Raw genomic sequence first — 23450 nt, 5'->3', positions numbered from 1 at the left:
CTTTCCCAATTCCATCTCGATCACTTGACTCAATGAGTTAGCCACTGGCCTATCCCATCTCAAGGACGAAATGCATAACCTATCTACTATCACTAAAGACCTTCTTAACATACAGAGAGCCACCAAAGACAGCGTGAACCAAATCAGTCTCCAAACGAGAAATTGCATCCCCATGAATGCTCACACCCAGAACACTAGTCAGTATGACCAAATCAACGTCCAACTTAGTAGACACATATCCAAGTTCACACACCCCAAAAGCACTAATCTGGGTAGTTTACCCTCCCCATCGTGGCCTAGGAGGTCAAGCGATGAACTCTCAGACAGAAACATAGACGACCTCCTTACATCCCATACCCGGGCAACAGACAACAGTAAGTCGCAATGTGGCACTATTCAATCCATTGTAACCAATTCCCTCAGAGAACCGACTCTCAAGAACAAATCTGTAAATAGAGATAACCTCAGAAATATCAATTTAGAACAGATTACCCTAATCTACTCTATTAATAAGTTGAAGCGTGGGCTCATTAATTTCAGATCTGCCAGCAAACATGCTCCTGAAATATTCAACCTCATTATAGAGAATGATTTAGACATTATGGTCCTCACAGAAACATGGCTAAATAGTTCCTTCTCGCCCATCCTTGACTTACTGGTTCCTCCTGTCCACGACCTAATCCGACTAGACAGAATCGGGAAGCTGGGGGAGGGGTAGTCTGCATTTATCGTAACTCAATATCAGTCAAGCAAGCAGACTCCATCGGTCTATCCTCCTGTGATTATCTATGTTTTAATATCTCTGATGCTAAGCGCGTCGCCAGCAAGCTTCACATATTCTACCATCCCCCCCCCCAGGCGATAACTTGACTTGTATCGACAAGATAATTGAGATCATGGCATCAAATGCCAACTCACAAGTACCTCATATTTTCTTGGGTGACTTTAACCTCCACTGGAACAATGCAAACAATCATATTGTAGGCTGTCTTAAAGAGGTTCTGTCAGAACAGAAGGTATCTCAATTCTGTGACAGCCCAACTCATAACAAGGGAGAGACATTGGACCTCATCATTGCAAAAACAAACATAATCCTACTAGAATCCATCACCCCATGCGATTGATCTGATCATTATTGCATCCTCTTCTCCATCAATATCGAAGTTACTCAAAAAAGGGGCCAACCCTCAAAAACAAGACAATGGAAAAGGAAATTACAAAATATCAACCCCATCACCTTGGCAAACCATTGCAACTCCACCCTGACCCTCATGACGGACATGACTGATGTACATGACCTCACAATCTTCTACAATTCCACTTTACTCGAAATCCTGGACTCTGCAGCTCCCCTCCAAGAAAAAAACATCTCCTCCAAAATGTCCAAACCCTGGTTCAATGAGGCCCTGAACTCGGAGCGACGGCATCTAAGAGTTGCAGAGCGTCTATGGAAATCTGCTCCTACCACTGATAACCTTGATCACCTTAGAAGGTTAAGGAATTCATGCAATAGGAAGATTCCTAAGGCAAAGGCAGACTTTTTCAGAACCCAGCTGAACATAGCTATCAACCGGTCAAAAAAACTCTTTGAAATCGTCAAGCAACAATCATGCAATACGACTAACTCTAGGGAACTAAATTACCTGGCCACACCTACCTGTGATGTGCTTGCCAATTTCTTCCACGAAAAGACTAAGACCACCGGGCTAGTCAATCCAAAAAGGCGCTCCCGCAATCTATGGTCCAAGATTCTAAATGTGGCGCTCTATTCAAAGTCCATTTCAATAATCCAGGGGAAGTCACAAAAAACAATGCCTCATGGCACACCTTCTCGCCAATCTCTCAACAAATAATCGATAACACTCTTCAAGCAATCAACTCCACCAATCATTTCTCTGACCCCCTGCCTCCTGCTCTGTTCAAAATTTTAAAAACATCTATCTACCGCTGTGGGAAACAAATGTAAATGCCTCCCTGAGACAAGGTGACATTCCGGACTGCCTTGAAATAGGGCAGGTCACACCTATACTAAAGAAAGCTGACGCCACTCCATCTGATCTCAACAACTACCGCCCTATATTCAACATCCCTACTTTGGCAAAACTGTTAGAGAAATGTGTACAAATTCAATTATGCAACCATATTGAGAATTACAACCTCTTAGACAGTCACCAATCCGGCTTTCGCCAAGGTCACAGCACGGAATCTGCACTCACTCACATTATGGACGACATACTTAAAATGCTTGACTGCAATGAGTCATGCCTATTGATACTTCTCGACCTGTCCTCCGCCTTCTATATGGTCAAGCATGAGAATCTTCTGTCCCTATTAGAATGAAGGATGGGCCACTGTGTTGCAATGGTTCCCCTCCTTCTTAAATAACAGAACTCAAGGAATTAAGATGAAGAATTCACTTTCGCAACCCTCTGTGGTCACCCTGGGTGTCCCTCAGGGATCAGCCCTATCACTCATTCTTTTCAACCTCCTAATGGAGCCTTTGGCAAACACACTGAAATCAGCGAACATTCTATATCACCTGTTCCCGGATGACACCCAACTGTATCTGAAAATCTCCACCCCAGATGACTTCTTTGCCCTCAACACTATTCTACTGAACACACAAAGCTGGCTCACTAACAACCACCTCATGCTGAAACCCAAAAAATGGAATTCATTCTCATCTCGCCACCGAACCAAACACTGAAGTTAGACCTATGGTTAAAACACCTAACGTCCCTTGACTGTGTTCCCCTCATCATTGACTCAGCAAAATCCCTAGGCATCACCATAGACAAGCATCTGAATATGCAGTCGCACATGTCTAATGCCACCAAGGGAGCTAATCACAAGTTGAGTTTACTAAGGAAACCCAAACCCTTCCTCTCTCAGGCTGATTAAAAATGGCAGTGCATGCCCTAGTGCTGCCAAGATTAGACTACGGAAGCACCACTCTCTCTGTGGTCTCCCCAAATACAAGCTGGCTCCGCTGAGGGCATCATTGAATGCAGCGGCCAGACTGGCATCAGGAACCAAAAGAAATAGTCACATCTCTCAGACCTTGAAAGCCCTGAACCGGTTGCTTTACGAGGCAAGAATACACCTAAAAGTGGCCTGCATGACACACAAAGCAATTTATAACAATGCACCCATTTATTTGGCTCTAAAGCTAGAAAGGTCTGGAGGTTGCAGACAACTGTGAAGTGTGAGTACTTTCCTTCTGAAACCTCAATCCTTACATAAGAAGAGAACTGGCTGCAGACCTTTCTCAGGGATTGCACGAAAGATTTGGTACTCCTTACCTCCAGTAGTGCGCGGAATCTCTTCCTTTACCGCCTTCAAAAAAGAAGTAAAAATACTACTAATGAACAAATTCACATCCTAAGTCTTAATTCTAGGCTGACACCGAGTCATCTATAAGACCCGCATACCATTGCCTATCTCCAGTGGAATGTTCCCCACCATGCCTGACCATCACTCCAATTTTGAATCAGGCTCTCGGTCCCTTTCAGAAAAAAGAGCTCCCACATGTTGTCTCCCTGTGTTCTGCATGGGCGCCCTTGATCCTTGCGCTAGAAAGGAAAATAAGCTCCCATACCCCTTTTTTAGAGTTAGGCAGTCATAATTGTGACGTAGTGGGCCCCTCAAATCTCCGGGCCCCAGTCCTGCTTAATTAATGATAACCAGCAAAGGCCAATTACACACCTGGCACAGCAGCTGCTGCACTAATGAATGGCCTGTTTTAAAGAAAAAAAACACTTATATTACTGCATTTGCTACATTATCCATCATCTACTGCATATTAATGCATATCCAATTATTCAGTGCTGTAAAGTAGTACTTACAGACATTCTATTCTGAAGGACAGATTTAGGGTATTTTTAATAATTCAGCTTTATTGTGCGGTACAGTAAAACAAATGTGTTCTTGTTGCACACTTAGGTTTTTAAGTGAACCTATTTCTATTTATGTTGCTGTTTCTTTTGCTGCACAATTCACTCCTTTGGTTGTTCTTTGCCATGTTTTTTAAATATGCTGAGCATGGATTCAGCAGTCATTTAGTCTCTCAACCTACTTTGGGATTGGATCACCATGGATACCTTGTTGGTGTTGTCACAGGGCTGTTTGAGCTCGGAGTACATAAAACCAACCATCTGCTTATTGTCGTACAGACTGATATGTCCTCACAGCACTCTAACAAATATTAACTATCCCTTCTGCCACTAAACAATTTCCAACCCTTTAACAATTTTATATTTAACTTCAACTTGATAACTTCCATTAGTAAGGGGCCCTTTTGCCCCTTCTCCTGACCCCACTGTTTCTTTGCACAGACGCGGCCTGTCTGTCCTGGACTAAGCCTGCCTTCCTTTCATTCCTCCATTCTCCTCTTACTTTCCATTGTTCTTTCCCTGTTACCTCTAAACTCGTCCTTAGTGCCCTTTGATGAGCTTGGCCCCTGTTACTAATACCTCTTCCTCTGACTGCATCTCTTTTGCAGTGCCCAACCTGCTGCTACCAGGGTAGGTTGCTAGACTGAGTGCTTCCCTAGATCAACAGCTCTGTCATGAATTCAGCACTGTGAAGCAATTACCACTCCCAAATCTCCCTGGTTGAAGAGGGCAGGACCTTCTAAATCCACCCAGTGTATTGCAAGTTCCTCAGTGTGTGGTGTGTGTGTGTAAACTTTATGGGAAATAACACAATTGAATTTGCCAATACTGTGAGGTTCTGTCTTCACCGCATATCTGATAATCATGACTCAAGCCGAAAAAAATCAGCTTCCATCAGAATCGGGACTACCAATATTCTGTAATAAAGGCCTAACTATTTATGTTTATGCATCTCAGTAAGTGCAGCCAATTGTTAACTCAATGATATTCAATGGGATTTGAAGCAATTATGTTGGTACTCTTGCTGTAAGCAGGATGTCACTTAAATACATTATTGAGCCATCCTCACAAAGGTCAAGAATTGAAATGGGGCAAAAATAAAAGTACACACATTTCTTTTTATTTCAGAAATTCATCAAGAAACATCATAATGCCAATAGCTCTAACTCTCACAAATGCGAGATCTATTGCATTGGAAATGACTGTGTTTTTTTAGCAAGCTCTTGGACCCCCTGCCCCCAAGGCACTCTGATCACAGTTCTCACTTCAAGGTTTGGAAGTAACTTAAGACAGCCTTGCAATGTGGCAAAAAAACATTGCCACACTTCCAGGCTATCTTCATTTACATGTACTTGCAGAGTACATGTAATCCATCCATGCCCCCCCCACCCCAAAGGGAGAGCACCCCCCAATTTGAAGATATCTGCGCTAAGCTCTCAGATTGCAAAAAGGTGTGTGGAAAAGTTAAACTGACAATTTGCGATTGTATGGTTCCAATTACACCGAGGCTGGACCATTGGCTAGGTGCATGGCTATGGACAGTACAGTAGGTGCAGTGACACCGGTGCCCAAGGCCCTTAGAAATCCCTGAGCACCCAAATATAACCATTTTGTACTACCCACCCAGAGGACAGATGAACTTTTTTCTTTGCGTGCACCAGGGACCCTGGCACTCTTGCCATATCACTGGCATTAACCATAGCCGATGCGGCTCATCCATATGGCCTGAGGGGACACACCTCCTCACCTTTTTCCAACCAAGAATGGTGTCTGTCAGGCTGAACAAAGGTCAGCCTGAAAGACTCTTCTTGTTCAGGTGAGCCAGCCAGGGGCTAGACATGCGCTAACTGTGCATGTTCCTTACTGCCTGAGCTGAACTTTGCCTGTCTGACGACTTCATAGCCCTGTGGGCATAACCTCCTCAGCCTGGCAGAAGAGTATGCAAGACCCTCCTCCCATGATGAGGGAGAGCATTACTGATTGCCTCGGTCCTGGGTGCATCAGTTTTAACTCTTGAAAAGCCCAGGGCCGTCATTCAATGGGGTGGAGTCAGTAGTGTCACTGACCCCATCCCACTCTGTGACAAGTGAGGAACTGCTGCCTTCCCTCATTGGAAGACAGCAATCCCAACCCTCCTGGGACCTCTAGGCTTCCCTCTCTACAGTGAAGGTACATGTTATGTGTTTTTTTTATATTTGATGAAAACATCTATGTATGAATGTATGTGTATTTGTGAGTGAGTGGTTTGAATGGCTGTGTGTGGATGCAATGGGTGTGTGTGATTGTGTATGCGTGCGTGTGACCACCGCTCCCCTTCCTGGTTAAATTACCGGCTGCCACTAAGCCATAGTACATGTTTTCCACCCATTGACATTCGCTTCAGTCACTGCTGTTTGAGAGTTAAGTTGTAATTTCGTCTGCTGTTTTGGCAGCAACATTTCATGCAAGTGTCAGTTCCGTTTCATTTGCTTCATTCTTTCCAAAAAGTGTCATTTATTAGCCCTTCATACAATTCATTAGAGGCGGTCTGTTGCTTGTTTTACTTCGCATGGTCGCACTGAAAACGACGCACATCCAAATTACTCTCCTGGGGCTCCTGGGGCTCCCACATTTATTTGGCAGAATGGTACTAGCTGTATTGTGTTCAAGCATTAGGTTAATGGTGAAGACAACTGGGGAGCTGTCAGGGAATCTCTACATATTTTGACTTTTTAGCATGCAACTCTAGACCACATTGCACTTACACTCCTGCTAAAGTTCGGCATTGGTTTTTACTTTCACAGTTGGGAATTTTGGTTATGCCCAGCACTTTGGTGGATCTAACTCCCAGGAACTTTCTTCGTTCATAATAAATCAAACAGCTAACAGCATTGCAAGTGCTATTTGAACCAAGGATGCCATCCAATTTTAAATCAACCAGGCCTCCATTCACAGCTTAGTGCTGTTGTAGTGCAGTTTGCTCTTTTTTTCTCACACACAATCAGCCAGCAAGAGGATGCTTAAGAGCTTTGCTGCCCACACAATGATGTTGCCCTGTGGGACACAAAAGAAAATTGGGATAATTCCAATTCTGCCTTTCCCCTTAGATGTTTACAACTGGGGGAAGCAGAGAAAGGGGTGGTTTTAAGTATTTTTCCAAGCGATTATTACATTATGTTATGAAGATTTTTAGGGCCCAATGTCACCCGGGAGGGTATCCTTGTCCTGAGCAGGTGAGAGTTTAGGCTCACTCAGGGCCTTCTGAGGCTCAAAAAGCCAGGTCTTCAGCTTCTTGCAGAATTCAAGAAGTGAAGAGGAGCCTCTTATATGTAGTGGCAGGTCATTCCGCTCTATAGGAGAAATGTAGTAGGAGGCTTGGCTGCCGAATCTAGTTTTCTGCATGCATGGGATTGTGCACATAGGAGTTCGGACGAGCAGATGTGTCTGGAAGTGGGAAAGCAGATACAACTGATGCTGGGTTATGGTTATGTAGTGCCCTGCAAGTGTGGGAAGAGTTTTAATTACTCTCAGTGAGGTCTGAAAAGATGTCTATGTGATTGGTATTGCTCCAATTTGACATCCTCTAGTTCAGTTCTTTGGTCTGACAGGTCTGACAGACACGAGAAGGTCCAAAAAGCAATCCAGTTTGCACTTCAGTTCTTTGGTCTGACAGACACGAGAAGGTCCAAGAAGCAATCCAGTTTACAGGGGCTATTGTATATGAAAAATGCATTAATTCATCCACACATTCTTAGTCAATGCACCTTCCAACACTTTTCACTTGTGTATTCTCAATATGTACTAATGGACTCTGTTCCATTCTTGATACAGATCCTACTACATGTGCTCACTGTATATGTGCTCCTAGCATAAAAGTATCCTATCCAAAAAGTCTCCAGATACTGATTTTGCATTATATTTTTTTTTTACTTGTAATCTTTTTTATTGCAAAGCATTTTCACAGAGCAACACATGAAGCTTTTTCAGACATAGTGATATCAATCAAATTGCAGGCAAGAATATAGAGGAATGTAGTCACTGTAATAAGCAGAAAATAGTGCATCAGTATATTTCACAAGTATGTCAAAAGGCACCATGGAACAACTCTGGAAGTATGGCTTAGAACTGTAATTGCAGCAAAGTAATAAAGCACACACAACAAAAAAAAACGGCCAAGAAGGCTAGACGTGTGAATGCTCATAGTCATGGAGGCCCACTTTCCGCATGAAAAGACAGTGGTAGAATCACTTGGCGATGTGGGCGGGAGGGAAGCAAAAGATGTATCCAACTCATCAGGATCACACCCCATCCAACTTAGTCTAACTAAAAGAGTTGGAGGGCCTTAAGTTTGGGCGGATTGAAGCAAATGTGTTCCAAATGCATAAAATATTCTATCAAGAGCTGCCAGGTACGAGCAAATTTAGCATTGGTGTGCGCAATTCTATGAGTCAAAATGTCCATGGCCATAATGTGCTACAAGCGAGTGAACCATAAAGCCACAGGAGGGGCGGATGGTTGTTTCCAGTGAAGTATCACGTTTAACACAGCCCCATGACAGCTTTCTGTTCTTTGATCACTTTTCCTTTCTCTACATTTTGGTCTGTGCTTATGCTCAGACCTCCTCATTTATGATATTATTCAGATATCTACAAAGCCTCACATTCTCAGAGAGAAAGCTTTTCAAAACCAAGCTCGGAGAATGTATCTATATTATATATGCAAAAGCTGTATGTTTGATATAGATGATGAGGTCATAATTAATGTAATCAATGAAGTAGTCGTTGACATCATGATAGGTCTATCATCAATCAATAAATCAGCATTTGTAAAAGTACAGCACTGTCACCCCTCAGGGTGTCTGGGCACTGTGGGTGCGACGTCTCCGTCGAAGAGCCAGTTCTTGAGGTTTTTTTTCTGTGTTACGCAGGGGAGGGTGCTGTTGGAAGATGGAGGGGCAGATGGTGGAGCAGGTTATTCCAGGCCTTGGCAGTGATGTAGGAGAAGGAGCGGCCTCTGCTGCGGCTGCGGCATGGGCTAATGAAGTGAAGCACAGGTGTCTTGCGGAAGAAGGAAGTTGAGTTGGTTTTTTAAGTAGGCCGGTCTTGATTGTGTAGAGCTTTGTAGGTGTGCCTGAGGATCTTCCACTGCCATCCTTTCTGGTTTGGGAGTCAGTGGAGGTTCCTGAGGGGGAGGTGATGTGGGTTTGTTTGGGGAGGTACAGGATGAGTCTGGCTGCAGCAATCTGAAGGGCCTTGAGTCTTCCAAGGAGCTGGGTGGAGATGGCGGCATAGAGAGTGCAGCCATAGTCGAGGAGGCTGGTGACGAGGGCCTGGGTGATGGTTTATCTGGTGTTGAGCGGGGTCCATCTGAACATTCTGCTGGGCGTGCGAAGGGTGTGGAAGCAGGAGGAGGCGATTGCATTTACTAGTCGTTGCATGGTCAGTTCCATGTAGAGGATGATGCCTAGTTTACGCGTGTTCTGTGGGCGTGGGTGTTGGTCCGAGTTCCACTGGCCACCAGCTGTGGTCCCATATGGAGATGTTCTTCCCAAAGATCAGTACTTCTGTCTTTTCGGAGTTGAGTTTAAGGCAGTTGTTTCTTATCCAGTTGGCTGCCTTGGTCATGGTGTCGCAGAAGTTAGTTCTGGTGGTGGAGGGGTTTTGGTGAGCGAGAGGAACAGCTGAGTATAAAAACCATAGGAATATATGTTGAGGCCGTGGGATCAGACGATGTCTGCGAGGGGGGTCATGTATATGTTAAAAAGGGTGGGGCTGAGGGGATGACCCTTGGAGAAGGCCGCATATGATGTCCTTTGGTTCAGAGGTGAAGGGAGGCAGCTGAATGTTCTGTGTGCATCCTGAAAGAAAGGAGGCAAACCACTTGAGGGCATTTTGCTGTATGCCGATGTTGTAGAACCTGTTGATGAGGGTGTGGTGGGATACAGTGTTAAATACAGCAAAGAGGTGGAGGAGGATCAGGACCACAGTCTCTTCATGGTCAAGGTAGGTTCTTATGTCGTCTGTAGCAGCGATCAGCACGGTCTCAGTGCTGTGTTTGGCACAGAATCCAGATTGGGAGTCATCTAGAAGGTGGTTTAGTCACAGGTATTCTGTGAGCTGTTGGTTGATGGCTTTCTCAGGTACTTTGGCAAGGTACGGGAGCAGGGAGATCGGTCGATAATTTTTGAGTTCGCTGGGGTAGGTAGAGGCTTTTGTTTGGAGGCGTCTGACATCTGTGTGTTTCCACCTGTCCAGGAAGGTAGCTATGGTGATGGAGGTGTTAATGATGCTGGTGAGTTCCATGCTGATTGGGATGGTTCAGAGATTGAAAAAACGGTGGGGGAAGGGGTCAGTGGGTGCCCCGGAGTGGATAGAGGTCATGATGGCCGTGGTAGTCTGAGTGGTGAGCGGAGACCAGGGGGCCATATTATTGGAGTGTCCTGCAGGTTCAATGGGCATTAATGCTGGCTTTACATGCTCCTGGGGCACTTTGGTATCACAGATGGAGCCAATGACGTTTGTGCAGCCCTTTCTGTAATTTAGAGCTAGCACTATCACCAGAGGGCATTCCCTCATTTACAGGGGGTCGTGGCCCCATGCAAATGAGGGAATCCCTTTGCCTCTGAGCCCGCTCTGTCTTATAGATGCGGGCGTAGAGGCAACAAAGCTGTCAGGAGACGTACTAACAGTGCACCACCTAAAAGGTGGTGCACTGTCAGTGTGCCCCCTGATTGCAGCCCTCTGGAAGTGGGAAAGGCAGTACTATGGGCCCCCCAGGCATCCCCTTACAGGCAGGTGCAGTCAATCACTGCACATGTCTGGAAGGGGTTCTCTAATCTCCTTAAAAGTACAGGCGGGTTGCCACCTGCACAGTGAACCACAGTGTGGTTATTTCAAAGCAGCATATTAAACAAACAAGGCTCAAACAGGAGCAACCTGTGGAACCTGACGAGTTGAGAGGCTTCTTCAAATATGAAGAGAATGGGGGGATATGTCCTCCCTTGTAAACTCAGTTCAACAATATAGTATCCCGCCAAGGGTTGTGGGGATTGTGGTGTATAGTACACCGGACACGGATTGGGGGGGGGGGGGTTAGTTATCCCAAGTGGATATGCTAGCTCTGCATGACTAGTGCAGGGAAGAATTCCTTTCTTATATATGACCCTTACACACTCTAGTAGTGTCATGCTTCATCATTGGGTTCACACCTGACTCCTAAAGGTCAAGGTGGGCTCAACACTGTTTCAGGGAGCACTTAGAAATGGAGGGTGCCCAAGGGGCTTAACTAGAGATTAAAAGTCCCTCACCTTCTTCTAGGTATCCCTTTATTAGTGGAGAGGGTAGGGAAAGTTAAAATAGGAAAAGGGGTAATGTGGACTTTAATGGTCCTATGACCCTATATTTTTTTAACCAACATGTTTCAGCCCTCCTCTAAGGCCTAACAAGGTCCGTGGCTTTCATCAGGGTATCAAATACATACCTCCCTAGTAAGATAAGTCACAAATGTAACTTGCACAGTAATATCATGCACTATTGTGAGGGCAGTGTTCATTCTTGCTCGCCATTTGTCTTTCTGTTTCATCACCTGCAATGGAGAATCCATGGCAGACATTACGTAAAGTTCTACTCTAACATTTACATAAGGTGACAGTACATAATACAATTGTGAGAGGAAGAGCAGCATGCATATCCCACTGCATGAGTGTATATTACAGTGTCTCCAAATCGAGACAAATGCATATATTCTCTGTGCACATTATTGTTAGAGTTGTGGAACGATTATTCATTCCCTTAACAAACTTCATTCACCCATACAAATCATGTAAACAGTTTTTTAGAGCGATAAATTAGGGACCCTAGTGATAATCTTTCATTGTTTCAATATATTTTTCCTACATGCATATTTGTACAATGTGAGAACCATACCTAGCCCCCCAATGGGGACAGACACCACACAAGCATAATTATTTTTTGTACTTCTATAGTATAGGTCTCTATGTATTGTGCATATTGTAAACCTGTGATTCTAGATCATGCAATGATACTTACCCACATTTGATGGATAGCATATATCTCAGGAGCGAAGGTGAGGCTCCTTTTAGTCACACACTGCAGGCAAAGATTGATGAAATAGGCGGAGGAGTATTAGTAATCAAAGGTAGAGGAGAGGATGTAGCCTTACGGCTAGAGCGGTAGACCTCGGAGCTAGGGAACCGGGATCGAGTCTCGGCAATGATGCTCAACATTCTGTGATTCGGGGCAAATCACTTAGTCTCCCTGTGCCTAACAAAAAAAATTAATCTGTTCTTCTGTAATGAAACTGGTGGTGATGTAAAGTGCTCCGAGACCCGATTTCTCAGGTCTTGTTAGCGCTATATAAAATTCTAACAAAAAAAAAGGTATATCATACTCGAGTTCAAAAAATAAAGTAAAAAGTGTTCCCTGTGCGAAACTTAGGATAGAATTAAAGAGGTCATGTCATGTGAAGTGATTATGTAGTAGCGAGCCCGAACATTAATAAAGTTATATACAGTGTCATCTATGCCTGTTTATTTAAAGATGTATGTTGGGGCTCGCTACTACACAATTACTTCACATGACTTGACCTTTTTAATTTTATTCTACGTTCTGCACAGGGAACACTTTTTACTACATTTCCCATCAACCCAGTGAGTATGGCGCAGTTTAACGTGCACGCTTCACGTCACTCATGCTACAATCCCCATAAATGCACCCTTTACTGGAAATTAATTAGGAATACATGTATGTCTCTTTTATGAGATTTGAATACATCTGAATACCTATGATTTCATACTTTAAGCATTTATTCCAGCAGTTTTCTTTTTGCAAGTGTTGTAAGTATCAGGTGCTACTAATATTATTTGTAATGGTATTTAATTTATCAACCTCCAAAGGGCAACGAGGTATTTTACCAGGTAGCATCTACTGAATGTATCCAGATTTTCAATTTGTGTGAGACAGACACTGTTCATTTTGAATCTACACACAGAATAACCACCAATCAACATAGTTAAACTAAAAGAAATAGACTGTGCTTGAATAATAGTTTTCAGTTACATAACTAGTAATGTGGAACGATTTAAGTCATATGTGGCAGTTATAATCACTGACTCATCTACAACCAGTATCTTAATATGTTTATGATGTGTTTACCAGAGTCCAAGTGCCAGGGGTCAGTTGCAGCAGACATTGGTGGAATGGTCAACGGAGAAGCACCACAGTTAGATTCCACAAGGTCACCTTGGATGAAGGCGTGAGAAGAATTTTTTGACCTTAATGCTGTTTTGAGAGGTGATATACCGTTAAACTGGACTCTTGACAGGCAGCCAGTAAATCCAGGTGTATTGTATTTGTGTATCTCCTCGTCGATTTTTCCAGTTTCTATGAAAGAAAATAAGAGTATTGTAGGAAAATGTGTTAAGCTCATTCTAGGACAATTTCTTTAAAAAAAAAATTAACATCTTTGTCACATTTTAGAAAGAGAGTTACTTGCAATTTAGTCTCAATTCTCAACATTGTAAATAATGTAGTACTTTAAATACTAGAGATCTGGGTCTGACACAACGTGTATATCGCAAATAGCACCGAAAATTAGTCATTCATCAATAACTACTAATAGTGAGAACTATGCCGAAAATGTTGAAAAAGAGCATAGGGTAAATGTGTACCTCTGTCAAAATAAGATGTTCGTTATTTGTTCCTAACACTTTCTATTCTATGACATTAAAGATGGGGGTTACTGTATGTTAATTTATCGACCAATTTAAGTAACAAACGGACAGCTTATGTTTAATTAATTCTACTCTTTTCTTTGCAATACATAATTAATGGAATAGGTCAGCCGTCTTCTTAACAAGTATCCTGGGGCAACTGACTTTGCATTTTGGCGAAATCTGAAACTGAAGACAGACGTAATATTCCTTTACAAAAAGGCTAAGGCAGCAATGTAGTAGTCTCTGATTATAGACTCCTTCCTTGTATTTTCATAACCGCTATATCTATTTTTTATTGAAGTACTAATTTGAAAGAATCTACTAAAGCCAACTAACTCATTGCTACTCAAGGGGAGAAAACAAGATCAGCGTGACGGCCATGCTCCTTGCAAACCAAACAAATAAAACACTGAATTTTAATTTGCTTGAAACAATGAGAGTTTAACAAGAACAGCTGACTCAACTGGTGAAAGCAGAAGTTAACATAAGTAACTCAATTAGAAAAGAAAAACCACATAGTTCATTATAAGGCGTCTGAACAATTAAAAAACAACTCGCTGATTCTTTTTAATGCTGAATTTGTTCCCCGCGAGAGGGTCGAACGACACGTATCCTGCATGTAATAATTGCCTAGGCATAGTGTGCTTTTCTAATTTAAAATATCAAATGTTATTATCACTTTTAGCCTTGCAGCTTTTCATAAGTGCATGTTATTCATATATCCAAATTCCAGGGTTTTCAAAAGGTATGAAGAGGGAGGGAGGGAACCTAAGGCCATGTCACTTGGTAATACATTTCAAATTACACTGTTGTGTGTTACTTTACATACCCTGCTAGAAAACTGGTACAAAAGGGGGTGGTGATGGACGGAGCATCTGAACCAATCAAACACTCACACCCAGTCAAAAGATCTGGGTTTAATCCATCACCGTTCTTTAGCCCACTCTGCCACCCCAGTTCAGACATGGCTATATGCAAATCAGTCTGACCCTGTGCCTCATGGGAACAGTCCAGCCCGAACTGCCAAGCCATGCCTTCCCTGGACCGGAAACAAGCTTCCGAGGACCGGTTTCTGGCATTACAGCCGTCTTCAGCCCGGCTTGCTTGAATCCAGTGGCAAAGTGAGCAAGGGACTCACGTCTGAGCATACCCTGCCACACGCATGGCGGCCAAAAGCGGTAAAAAAGGGGGTGGTGATGGACGGAGCATCTGAACCAATCAAACACTCACACCCAGTCAAAAGATCTGAGTTTAATCCATCACCGTTCTTTAGCCCACTCTGTCACCCCAGTTCAGACATGGCTGTATGCAAATCAGTCTGACCCTGTGCCTCATGGGAACAGTCCAGCCCGAACTGCCAAGCCATGCCTTCCCTGGACCGGAAACAAGCTTCCGAGGACCGGTTTCTGGCATTACAGCCGTCTTCAGCCCGGCTTGCTTGAATCCAGTGGCAAAGTGAGCAAGGGACTCACGTCTGAGCATACCCTGCCACACTTATGGCGGCCAAAAGCAGTACAAAAGGGGGTGGTGATGGACGGAGCATCTGAACCAATCAAACACTCACACCCAGTCAAAAGATCTGGGTTTAATCCATCACCGTTCCGGTCCAGGCAAGACATGGCTTGGCAGTTCGGGCTGGACTGTTCCCATAAGGCACAGGGTCAGACTGATTTGCATATAGCCATGTCTGAACTGGGGTGGCTGAGTGGGCTAAAGAATGGTGATGGATTAAACCCAGATCAGTTGACTGGGGGTGAGTGTTTGATTTTCTCAAACGCTCCGTCCATCATCCCCTTTTGTATCGCTTTGTTCGCCCCAAGTCTGGCAAGGTATGCTCAGACGTGAGTCCCTTGCTCACTTGGCCACTGGATTCAAGATAGCCTGGCTGATGAGGATTATGAATCCGAAACCGGTCCCAGGATGCTTGTTTCCGGTCCAGGGAAGACATGGCTTGGCAGTTCGGGCTGGACTGTTCCCATGAGGCACAGGGTCAGACTGATTTGCATATAGCCATGTCTGAACTGGGGTGGCTGAGTGGGCTAAAGAATGGTGATGGATTAAGCCCAGATCAGTTGACTGGGGGTGAGTGTTTGATTTGCTCAAACGACCCATCTATCATCCCCTTTTGTATCGCTTTGTTCGCCCCAAGTGTGGCAGGGTATGCTCAGACGTGAGTCCCTTGCTCACTTGGCCACTGGATTCAAGATAGCCTGGCTGATGAGGATTATGAATCCGAAACCGGTCCCAGGATGCTTGTTTCCGGTCCAGGGAAGACATGGCTTGGCAGTTCGGGCTGGACTGTTCCCATGAGGCACAGGGTCAGACTGATTTGCATATAGCCATGTCTGAACTGGGGTGGCTGAGTGGGCTAAAGAATGGTGATGGATTGAACCCAGATCAGTTGACTGGGGGTGAGTGTTTGATTTGCTGAAACGCTTCGTCCATCATCCCCTTTTGTATCGCTTTGTTCGCCCTAAGTGTGGCAGGGTATGCTCAGACGTGAGTCCCTTGCTCACTTGGCCACTGGATTCAAGATAGCCTGGCTGATGAGGATTATGAATCGGAAACCGGTCCCAGGATGCTTGTTTCCGGTCCAGGGAAGACATGGCTTGGCAGTTCGGGCTGGACTGTTCCCATGAGGCACAGGGTCAGACTGATTTGCATATAGCCATGTCTGAACTGGGGTGGCTGAGTGGGCTAAAGAATGGTGATGGATTAAACCCAGATCAGTTGACTGGGGGTGAGTGTTTGATTTGCTCAAACGCTCCGTCCATCATCCCCTTTTGTATCGCTTTTGTTCGCCCTAAGTGTGGCAGGGTATGCTCAGACGTGAGTCCCTTGCTCACTTGGCCACTGGATTCAAGATAGCCTGGCTGATGAGGATTATGAATCCGAAACCGGTCCCAGGATGCTTGTTTCCGGTCCAGGGAAGACATGGCTTGGCAGTTCGGGCTGCACTGTTCCCATGAGGCACAGGGTCAGACTGATTTGCATATAGCCATGTCTGAACTGGGGTGGCTGAGTGGGCTAAAGAATGGTGATGGATTAAACCCAGATCAGTTGGCTGGGGGTGAGTGTTTGATTTGCTCAAACGCTCCGTCCATCATCCCTTTTTGTAATGCTAGAAAACTGGGCACCTGTCTGAGCCAAATAGCTTTGTAGTTTTGTATTTATTTGGCAACTTCTTTGGGAGCCTCAGATACAGTACATTATGGTTGCTTACTCTTGCACCAGTTATTGCTATTGCAAAGGTAGGTATGGTTCCATAATATCGTAACCAATATACTGTCAGAAAGAAATGTTGTGTCCTAAATATCATTCATGAGAACATCATTCCATTGTAGTTAATACTAGCTCTACACCCAGTGGGATAATGTCTTGTAATCACTATTAGGACACTAAGCGCTAGATGTCCGACCATTTTTTGCAGTGGCAAATGGGAAATCGGCCCGTTTGCGACCGCAAAATAGGTCTGCCCTATTTACAAACCCTATTTTACGAGTTGGTAACCTATCACTCACTCACAAAGTAGGGTTTGCAACTCACTATTAGGAAGTGGCGTGTCTAGGGCATCCCTTCCTTATAGCGACTCGCACTTCAATGTGAGATTGTTTTGCGGCCTCAAAACACTTGCAGTTTACAGCCAATTTCAAATGGGTGGTAAGCCATTCGCAAACGGGAAGGGATCCCCTTCCTCTTTGTGAATGTCATTGAATTTGTTTTTAAGAGCAGACAGTCTGCCCATGAGCCACTGCCTACTCTTAAACAGTAATGTTTCATTTTTCTTTTCTAAATGAATCCCGTTTTCCTTTAAGGAGAACGAGCTGCATTAAAAAAAATCTTCCTAATTAAAAAGCATATGCAAAAGAAACATTTGATGGACGGAATGCTGGACAATGCAAACATTCACCCGAATTCACAAGGATCTGGGTTAAATCGATCATTCTTTTGCTAACCACCCCACCCCAGTTTGGACCCAGCCATATGCAAATCAGTCTTGACCCTGTTCCTTGTGGGATATCTCCAGCCCGAACTGCCAAGCCAGGCCCTCCCTGGACCGGAAACAAGCATCCTGGGACTGGTTTCAGGGCATCCCCTTCAAAAAACCCTTAAAAAACACTCACAGTTTACCACCCATTTGAAATGAGTAGTAAGCCACTCGCAAACGGGAAGGGGTCCCCTTCCCCTTTGTGATTGGCGTTGAAATTTTTTTTAACAGCAGGCAGTCGTCCCACGAACCACTGTCTACTCTTAAAAAAATAAACAGAAACGTTTAATTTTTCTTTTCTATATGCATCCCGTTTTCCTTTAAGGGGAAACTGGCTGCATGTAAAAAAAATAAAAAATAAAGCTTTATTTAAAAAGCAGTCACATACATGGAGTTCTGCTGACCCCAGCAGGCCACCATCCATGGGAGTGCTAGCCATTCCCAATTGCGTCGCAAATTGCACCTGCCTCATGAACATTAATGAGGCAGGCAATTTGCAGCCCCATTAGGAACAGCAAACAGTGTCTGCAAATTGGAAGAGTAGTACATCTGGTCCTTTTTCTTTCAGACGATGTTGTTGCTCATGTCATACAAACTCAAGATTGCTATATCCATTCCTCCATTAGGGTTGCAAGCCTATGGACATTTTCTAGATAATAGCTGCAGGTCACATGATTAATTGCTACACAGAATAGCACAGACCCTGTGAAATTCGTCAGGCTTTGCACAGGGTAAGGCGGGAATCATACATACCTCTATCTGAAATGACAACGTGCTGGAATGGCTGTTTGCCCAAGATTTCTTTTGATCGGAGACAATCAAATAAATATAAGTGTGATCATTAGTGGCCACATGAGATTCATCCAAAACTGTGTTGCCATAGCAGTTAAGTTCAGAGAATGCAGTATTCTCCTTTTTCCAGTCAAGCAAAGATACATTTTTCTGAGTGGTAGTAATTTTGCATCGTATAAAAATGCTGATTGAGTCAGGTCTTGGATACAGTTGCCATACTATCTACAAATAATGTATTCTCAAAATAGCACCCCAAGTCAAGTAAAAAATTAGAGGACCAGTTCGTGTTTTCTTTAACATGCTGTTACTGAAGCCTTTAAAGAGACATGAACAAGAACATTTCTCAGACGAAATATGTGAGAATCACATTATATATCAACAGCGCCTTGAACTTTTTTTAAGCTAAATAATGCAATGATCCCTTAGTCTCCAGTTCAGTAGTGTGAGAGAATGTGTACAAAATCACAAAAACTCCATTCCTTAGAAAATTGGTAGATAAATGGAAAAAAAATGCACAAAGTATGATAATAAAGATTTGGTCCCTGATCCCAGTCTGTGAACTGCTATCCGTTTCTGCAATCTTAACCTATTCAGACTGTCCACTATAACACCATTTTCAAGACTAAAAATTTAACATTTCCTTGGAGAATTAACTAATCTAACATAACTAAATATAGTAATGTCTTCTGAAAATGGGGGCACTGATTACCTTTCTGAAATAAGACTACTCTACATCACTACTGCACTATAGAGAAAGGACTGTGTACCTGATTGACAAAGGCAATCTTACATCTTTGTGTAAGTTTACGATTGTTTGCTATTCACAAAGGTATTTTATGAGTACTATCTTTATTACTGCAGAGTTTCCGTATATAAAAAAAATAGGAGTGTCTTATCTTTTTATGTGCGAAGACTCTGCAGTCATAAATATACCACTTGTGAAATACCTTTGTGAATATCAAACAATCGTAAATTTACACTAAGGTGTAAGTACATCTTTGTGATTCAGGCCTTATGTCTTTCATCAGCAGTCAATCAAGACTGCATGTTCGAGCTCTCACACCCGATATCTTTGGCCAGCGTAGAGGTGTTTATACATTATCCCTGATGCGGGGTATAAGATCAGATTATAACTAAAACTTAATTGATTTGAGAGGAAAACATTTCATATTAAGCCAAGGTGAATGTATTTTCAACACTGCTAAACAATTCTCACTACATTCTAATGAAGAAAACACTTAGGGGCCGATTAGGATGGAGGATTTTCCGCCTCCTCCGGGCCGGCGGAAGCCACCTCCGGCCCGGAGGAGGCAGAAAATCCTCTGCGGAGTCACCAAAGACCCACCGCCGCATTACGATGGCTGGTGGGTCTTGGTTTCTGTCCGCTGCTTTTCCGCCGCGGTCGGATTACAACCGCGGCGGAAAAGCTCTCATTTGGCTGGCAGTGTCTATCAGACACCGCCAGCCAAATTAGGATGCATTTGTAAACATGCTTTTCCACGGCGGTTTTTCCGCCGTGGAAAAGCATGTGTACTTTTGATTTTGGGGGCCCGTTGCAGGCCCCCAGGATGTAGGCGGTGGGGGGTGCACATGGGGGGTACCTATGGTACCCCCCAGTATTTACATGCACAAAGCGGCAGGCACCGCGCGGTGCCTGCCGCTTTGTGCATGTAAATGTTAAACATGCACTTTTAACATTGCGGCTGGTGCTGCTTGAAGCAGCACCCGCCGCAATGTTAAATATCCAGGATGTGACCGCCAGGGTGGCGGTCACATCCTCATTTGCACGGAGGGACCGCCGCAGCCCATGCGGACGGTCCCTCCACCTCTGGGATGGCGGACGGACGCAAGTCCGTCCGCCATCCTAATCTGCCCCTATATCTTTTCAACACTCACTTCAAATATAACTATCCTTGTGGATGAATTTAAAATATTTAGGTGTAAAAAAAGCAACAAAAAATATCACAACAATCTAATTAAAAGTGCCAGCCAGTGAATCCAGTGAATGGTGTAACAATACATCTTAAAACCCCATATGCCAACATCAATTAAGGCAACATTCTAGATAGCCTATTGCTGGCAATTATTAGCAGTACAAGACTGGAAAAAAACGTTTTCCTTTCCTACACATTGAATGGCTCCTTTAAGTTAAATGCATGTTACAATCATATGTCTCCAAAATGCTACTCAAACTAAATAAAAATAGCAAATTGTTAGACCAGGCATCTTTGATGTGGTATTCCCTCAAACATGTTGCCTTCCCTCCTTCTTTTTTGCCACACTTGTTTTTGTTGGCTTCAGGAATCTGTGCACTTTACCACGGCTAACCAGTGCTGAATTGCTTGTGCTATCGCCTTCAAACATGATACAATTGGCGGCACTGAACTTCCACATTTAATTTACTTGTAAGTTCCTAGTAATTGGTACATCATCTACCCCTAGCCTGTAAATTAAATGCTACTACTACAGGGTCTGCTGCACTCTTTGTCTCACCCTCTAAAGTAGCACTTAAAAACATGCCACAGCACCCTCTAGTGCAGTTTTTCTAAACAGCCATTTTGCCATGGCAAAATAAACTTTTGCCATGGCAAAATAAACGTTTGCCATGCCTAAACCTTTCTGTATAAGACATATAAGTCACCCATAAGGTAGGCCCTAACCACTCAGTGGCCAGGGTGCACAGTATTTAAAAGGTACGGCATGTGGGTTTACGTTTTCCATGTACTGGCATTGAAAAACTCTGAAAGTCACTGTTGTAAGGCCTCTCTTTGAGTAACACTAGGGTACATTTTCACATTTAATAAGTGCTAACCTTGGATTGAGAGCAGATAGAGATATGTTGTTTATAGTCAAACAAATTGTAATTAAAAATCCTCTTTCATAGTAAAGTTAGATTGTAAGTCAAAATCCTGAAAATGCCACTTTTAGAAACTTGTAATTCTCTTGCCTGAACCATTTATGCCTTCTGCCTATATCTGCCTATATATGTAACTGTCTCTGCTTTTGGGGTGTGTGTATTGCTCCTAGACAGTTACACAGTGGACAGGATAGGCCATCCTGGCAGGATGACTGGGGAGAGGCTGGACCCGGCCCCAGGTACACTTCAAAGGGCTGTGCTTCCTGTTCACACAAAAGAACATGACACCAGGTCTGCCCTACCTTTAGTCACCTTCAGACAATTGTAACAATTGTAGCATTATCAGGTGAAGAACTTTCCAGAACCAGATGTGGGGGTGGAACAGGGAGCCCACCCACACAAGGGCTGGCACCATGTACACATATTGGACCTAAAGAGCCACTCTTGAGAACACTCCTGGACTTGTGGAAGTTCCAGAAGACGGACGGCCCTGCTGCCTGAGGACAGTCCTGCTGCTTGAACTGCCTTGCTGTCTGACAAGGAAGACTGGACTTGTTGGCTCTCATACCAGGCTAACCAGAGTGACTCCAAGGGGACTTTGACTGACTTCCTGTGTGAGCTACAGGGACACAGTAAACTACAGAGGCCTCTCCACAAATGCCCAGCTGACCTGCTGCAACTGGATCTGCAACTGGACTTGCCTGAGCCCTGCTGAACTCTGTTGGAGTGAGTCCCTGATCCCCAAGAGGTGCCTCCACAGGCCTCGACCCTTGACTGACACCTGAGTGTACTACTCCTGAAGTAAAAGTGAAAATCCTGATGGTTGGGCTCCTCATGACTTCGACAGGCATGTCTGTGCAAGACTCTGCCCCCCATGATGACCACCAACACAAAGCTCTGACAATACCTGCACTTGGTGCCGAAAATGACCATTCGTGATGACCAGCAATGAGAGACCTGCACTTCGTGCCACAGCAACAGCCCATTACAACAACCAACGTAGAGCTCCAGAGACAACCATATCTTTCAACTAGAGCAACTACCATCTGCGATGCTCGACCTGCTCTTCACGCCAAAAGCCTCCTACCATTTGTGGCCTCCTCCAATGCGAATGGAACTCTTTGCGCTGTACTTAAGAAGATAATTTGTAAGCTGGACTAACCTGGTCCCTGTATTAGACACGTGCTCAAACACAGTCAGCCTGAACTTGTGACTTTCTCCCAGTCTACCCCGACCAGGTGATTGCAACTGGCACTTTGTGATGTTAGGTGCTTTTTTCACTAGAAACATTTAAACTTTCATAACTCCAGTTCTACTGATTGGAGTTTTGATGTTTTGGTATCATTTTAGTTTAGTTTAGTTTAAAGGAGTTTGTAGAGCGCATGGTAACACCTCCCGGCGTGTCCCCGCGCTATAGAGAAAGACAGCAGCAGCAGAGGAAGGAAAGAGAGAGCCATTTCACACAGCAAAGAGGCAAGTTTTCAGCTTCTTCCTAAATACTAATTCATTACTCTCCAACCTAATCTCTAGAGGCAGGAGGTTCCATTGCCTGGCGGCTAAGGTGCGGAATGATCTGCCACCCATTTTCGCTTTTTTGGGGCAGGTAGTTTTCAGTAGACCCATTCCTTTGGATCTGAGAGATCTGTTGGGTTCGTACACAGACACCAGATCAGACATATATGCCGGCGCTCTGTGATGAATTATTTTATGGCACCATAGCATTGCTTTAAAAGCAATCCTCTTACTGATTGGTAACCAGTGGAGGGCTGCTAGAGAAGGACGTGAGGGGGCACGGCGGGGAAGCCTTAGCACCAGGCGAGCTGCCGAGTTTTGTAGAACCTGTAGTTTGTTTATGTTTTTTACTGAAGTACCCATGAGTAGTACATTCCCGTAATCAATGCGGGACGTTATTAATGCCTGTGTCATGGTGCGCCTGGAGTTGGTGGGTAACAGGTCGAGGGTGCGGTTGAGGGTTTTCATCACCCCGAAACATTTGCCAACAGTCCTCTTTACGTGGCTGTCAAAGGACAGTTTATTGTCCACCCATACACCTAAGTTCTTCGCTTCTTGTGCGGGCGTGGGCAGGGGACCCAGACAACTGGGCCACCATTCTTTCGTCCATTTGACCTCATTTCCTCCCATAATGAGGACCTCTGTTTTTGTCCCATTTAATTTCAAACAGTGTTCATTCATCCACATAGCTAGTTT

General features: G+C 44.2%; 1 protein-coding gene across 2 annotated transcripts in view; it reads right to left on the bottom strand.

The window, feature by feature from the left end:
- The window catches only part of CNTNAP2 (contactin associated protein 2), a 2169461-nt gene that overhangs the window by 48858 nt on the left and 2097153 nt on the right, over positions 1–23450 (bottom strand). For both annotated transcript variants that reach the window (XM_078663547.1, XM_078663548.1), the window contains one exon: positions 13046–13273. In XM_078663547.1, the coding sequence (XP_078519673.1) occupies positions 13046–13273 (228 nt within the window). The remainder of the gene's footprint in view (positions 1–13045; positions 13274–23450) is intronic.

This window comes from Lissotriton helveticus, chromosome 10 (assembly GCF_964261635.1).
Source record: "Lissotriton helveticus chromosome 10, aLisHel1.1, whole genome shotgun sequence".
NCBI classification, from domain to species: domain Eukaryota; kingdom Metazoa; phylum Chordata; class Amphibia; order Caudata; family Salamandridae; genus Lissotriton; species Lissotriton helveticus.
This window is presented reverse-complemented; position numbering and strand designations above follow the sequence as displayed.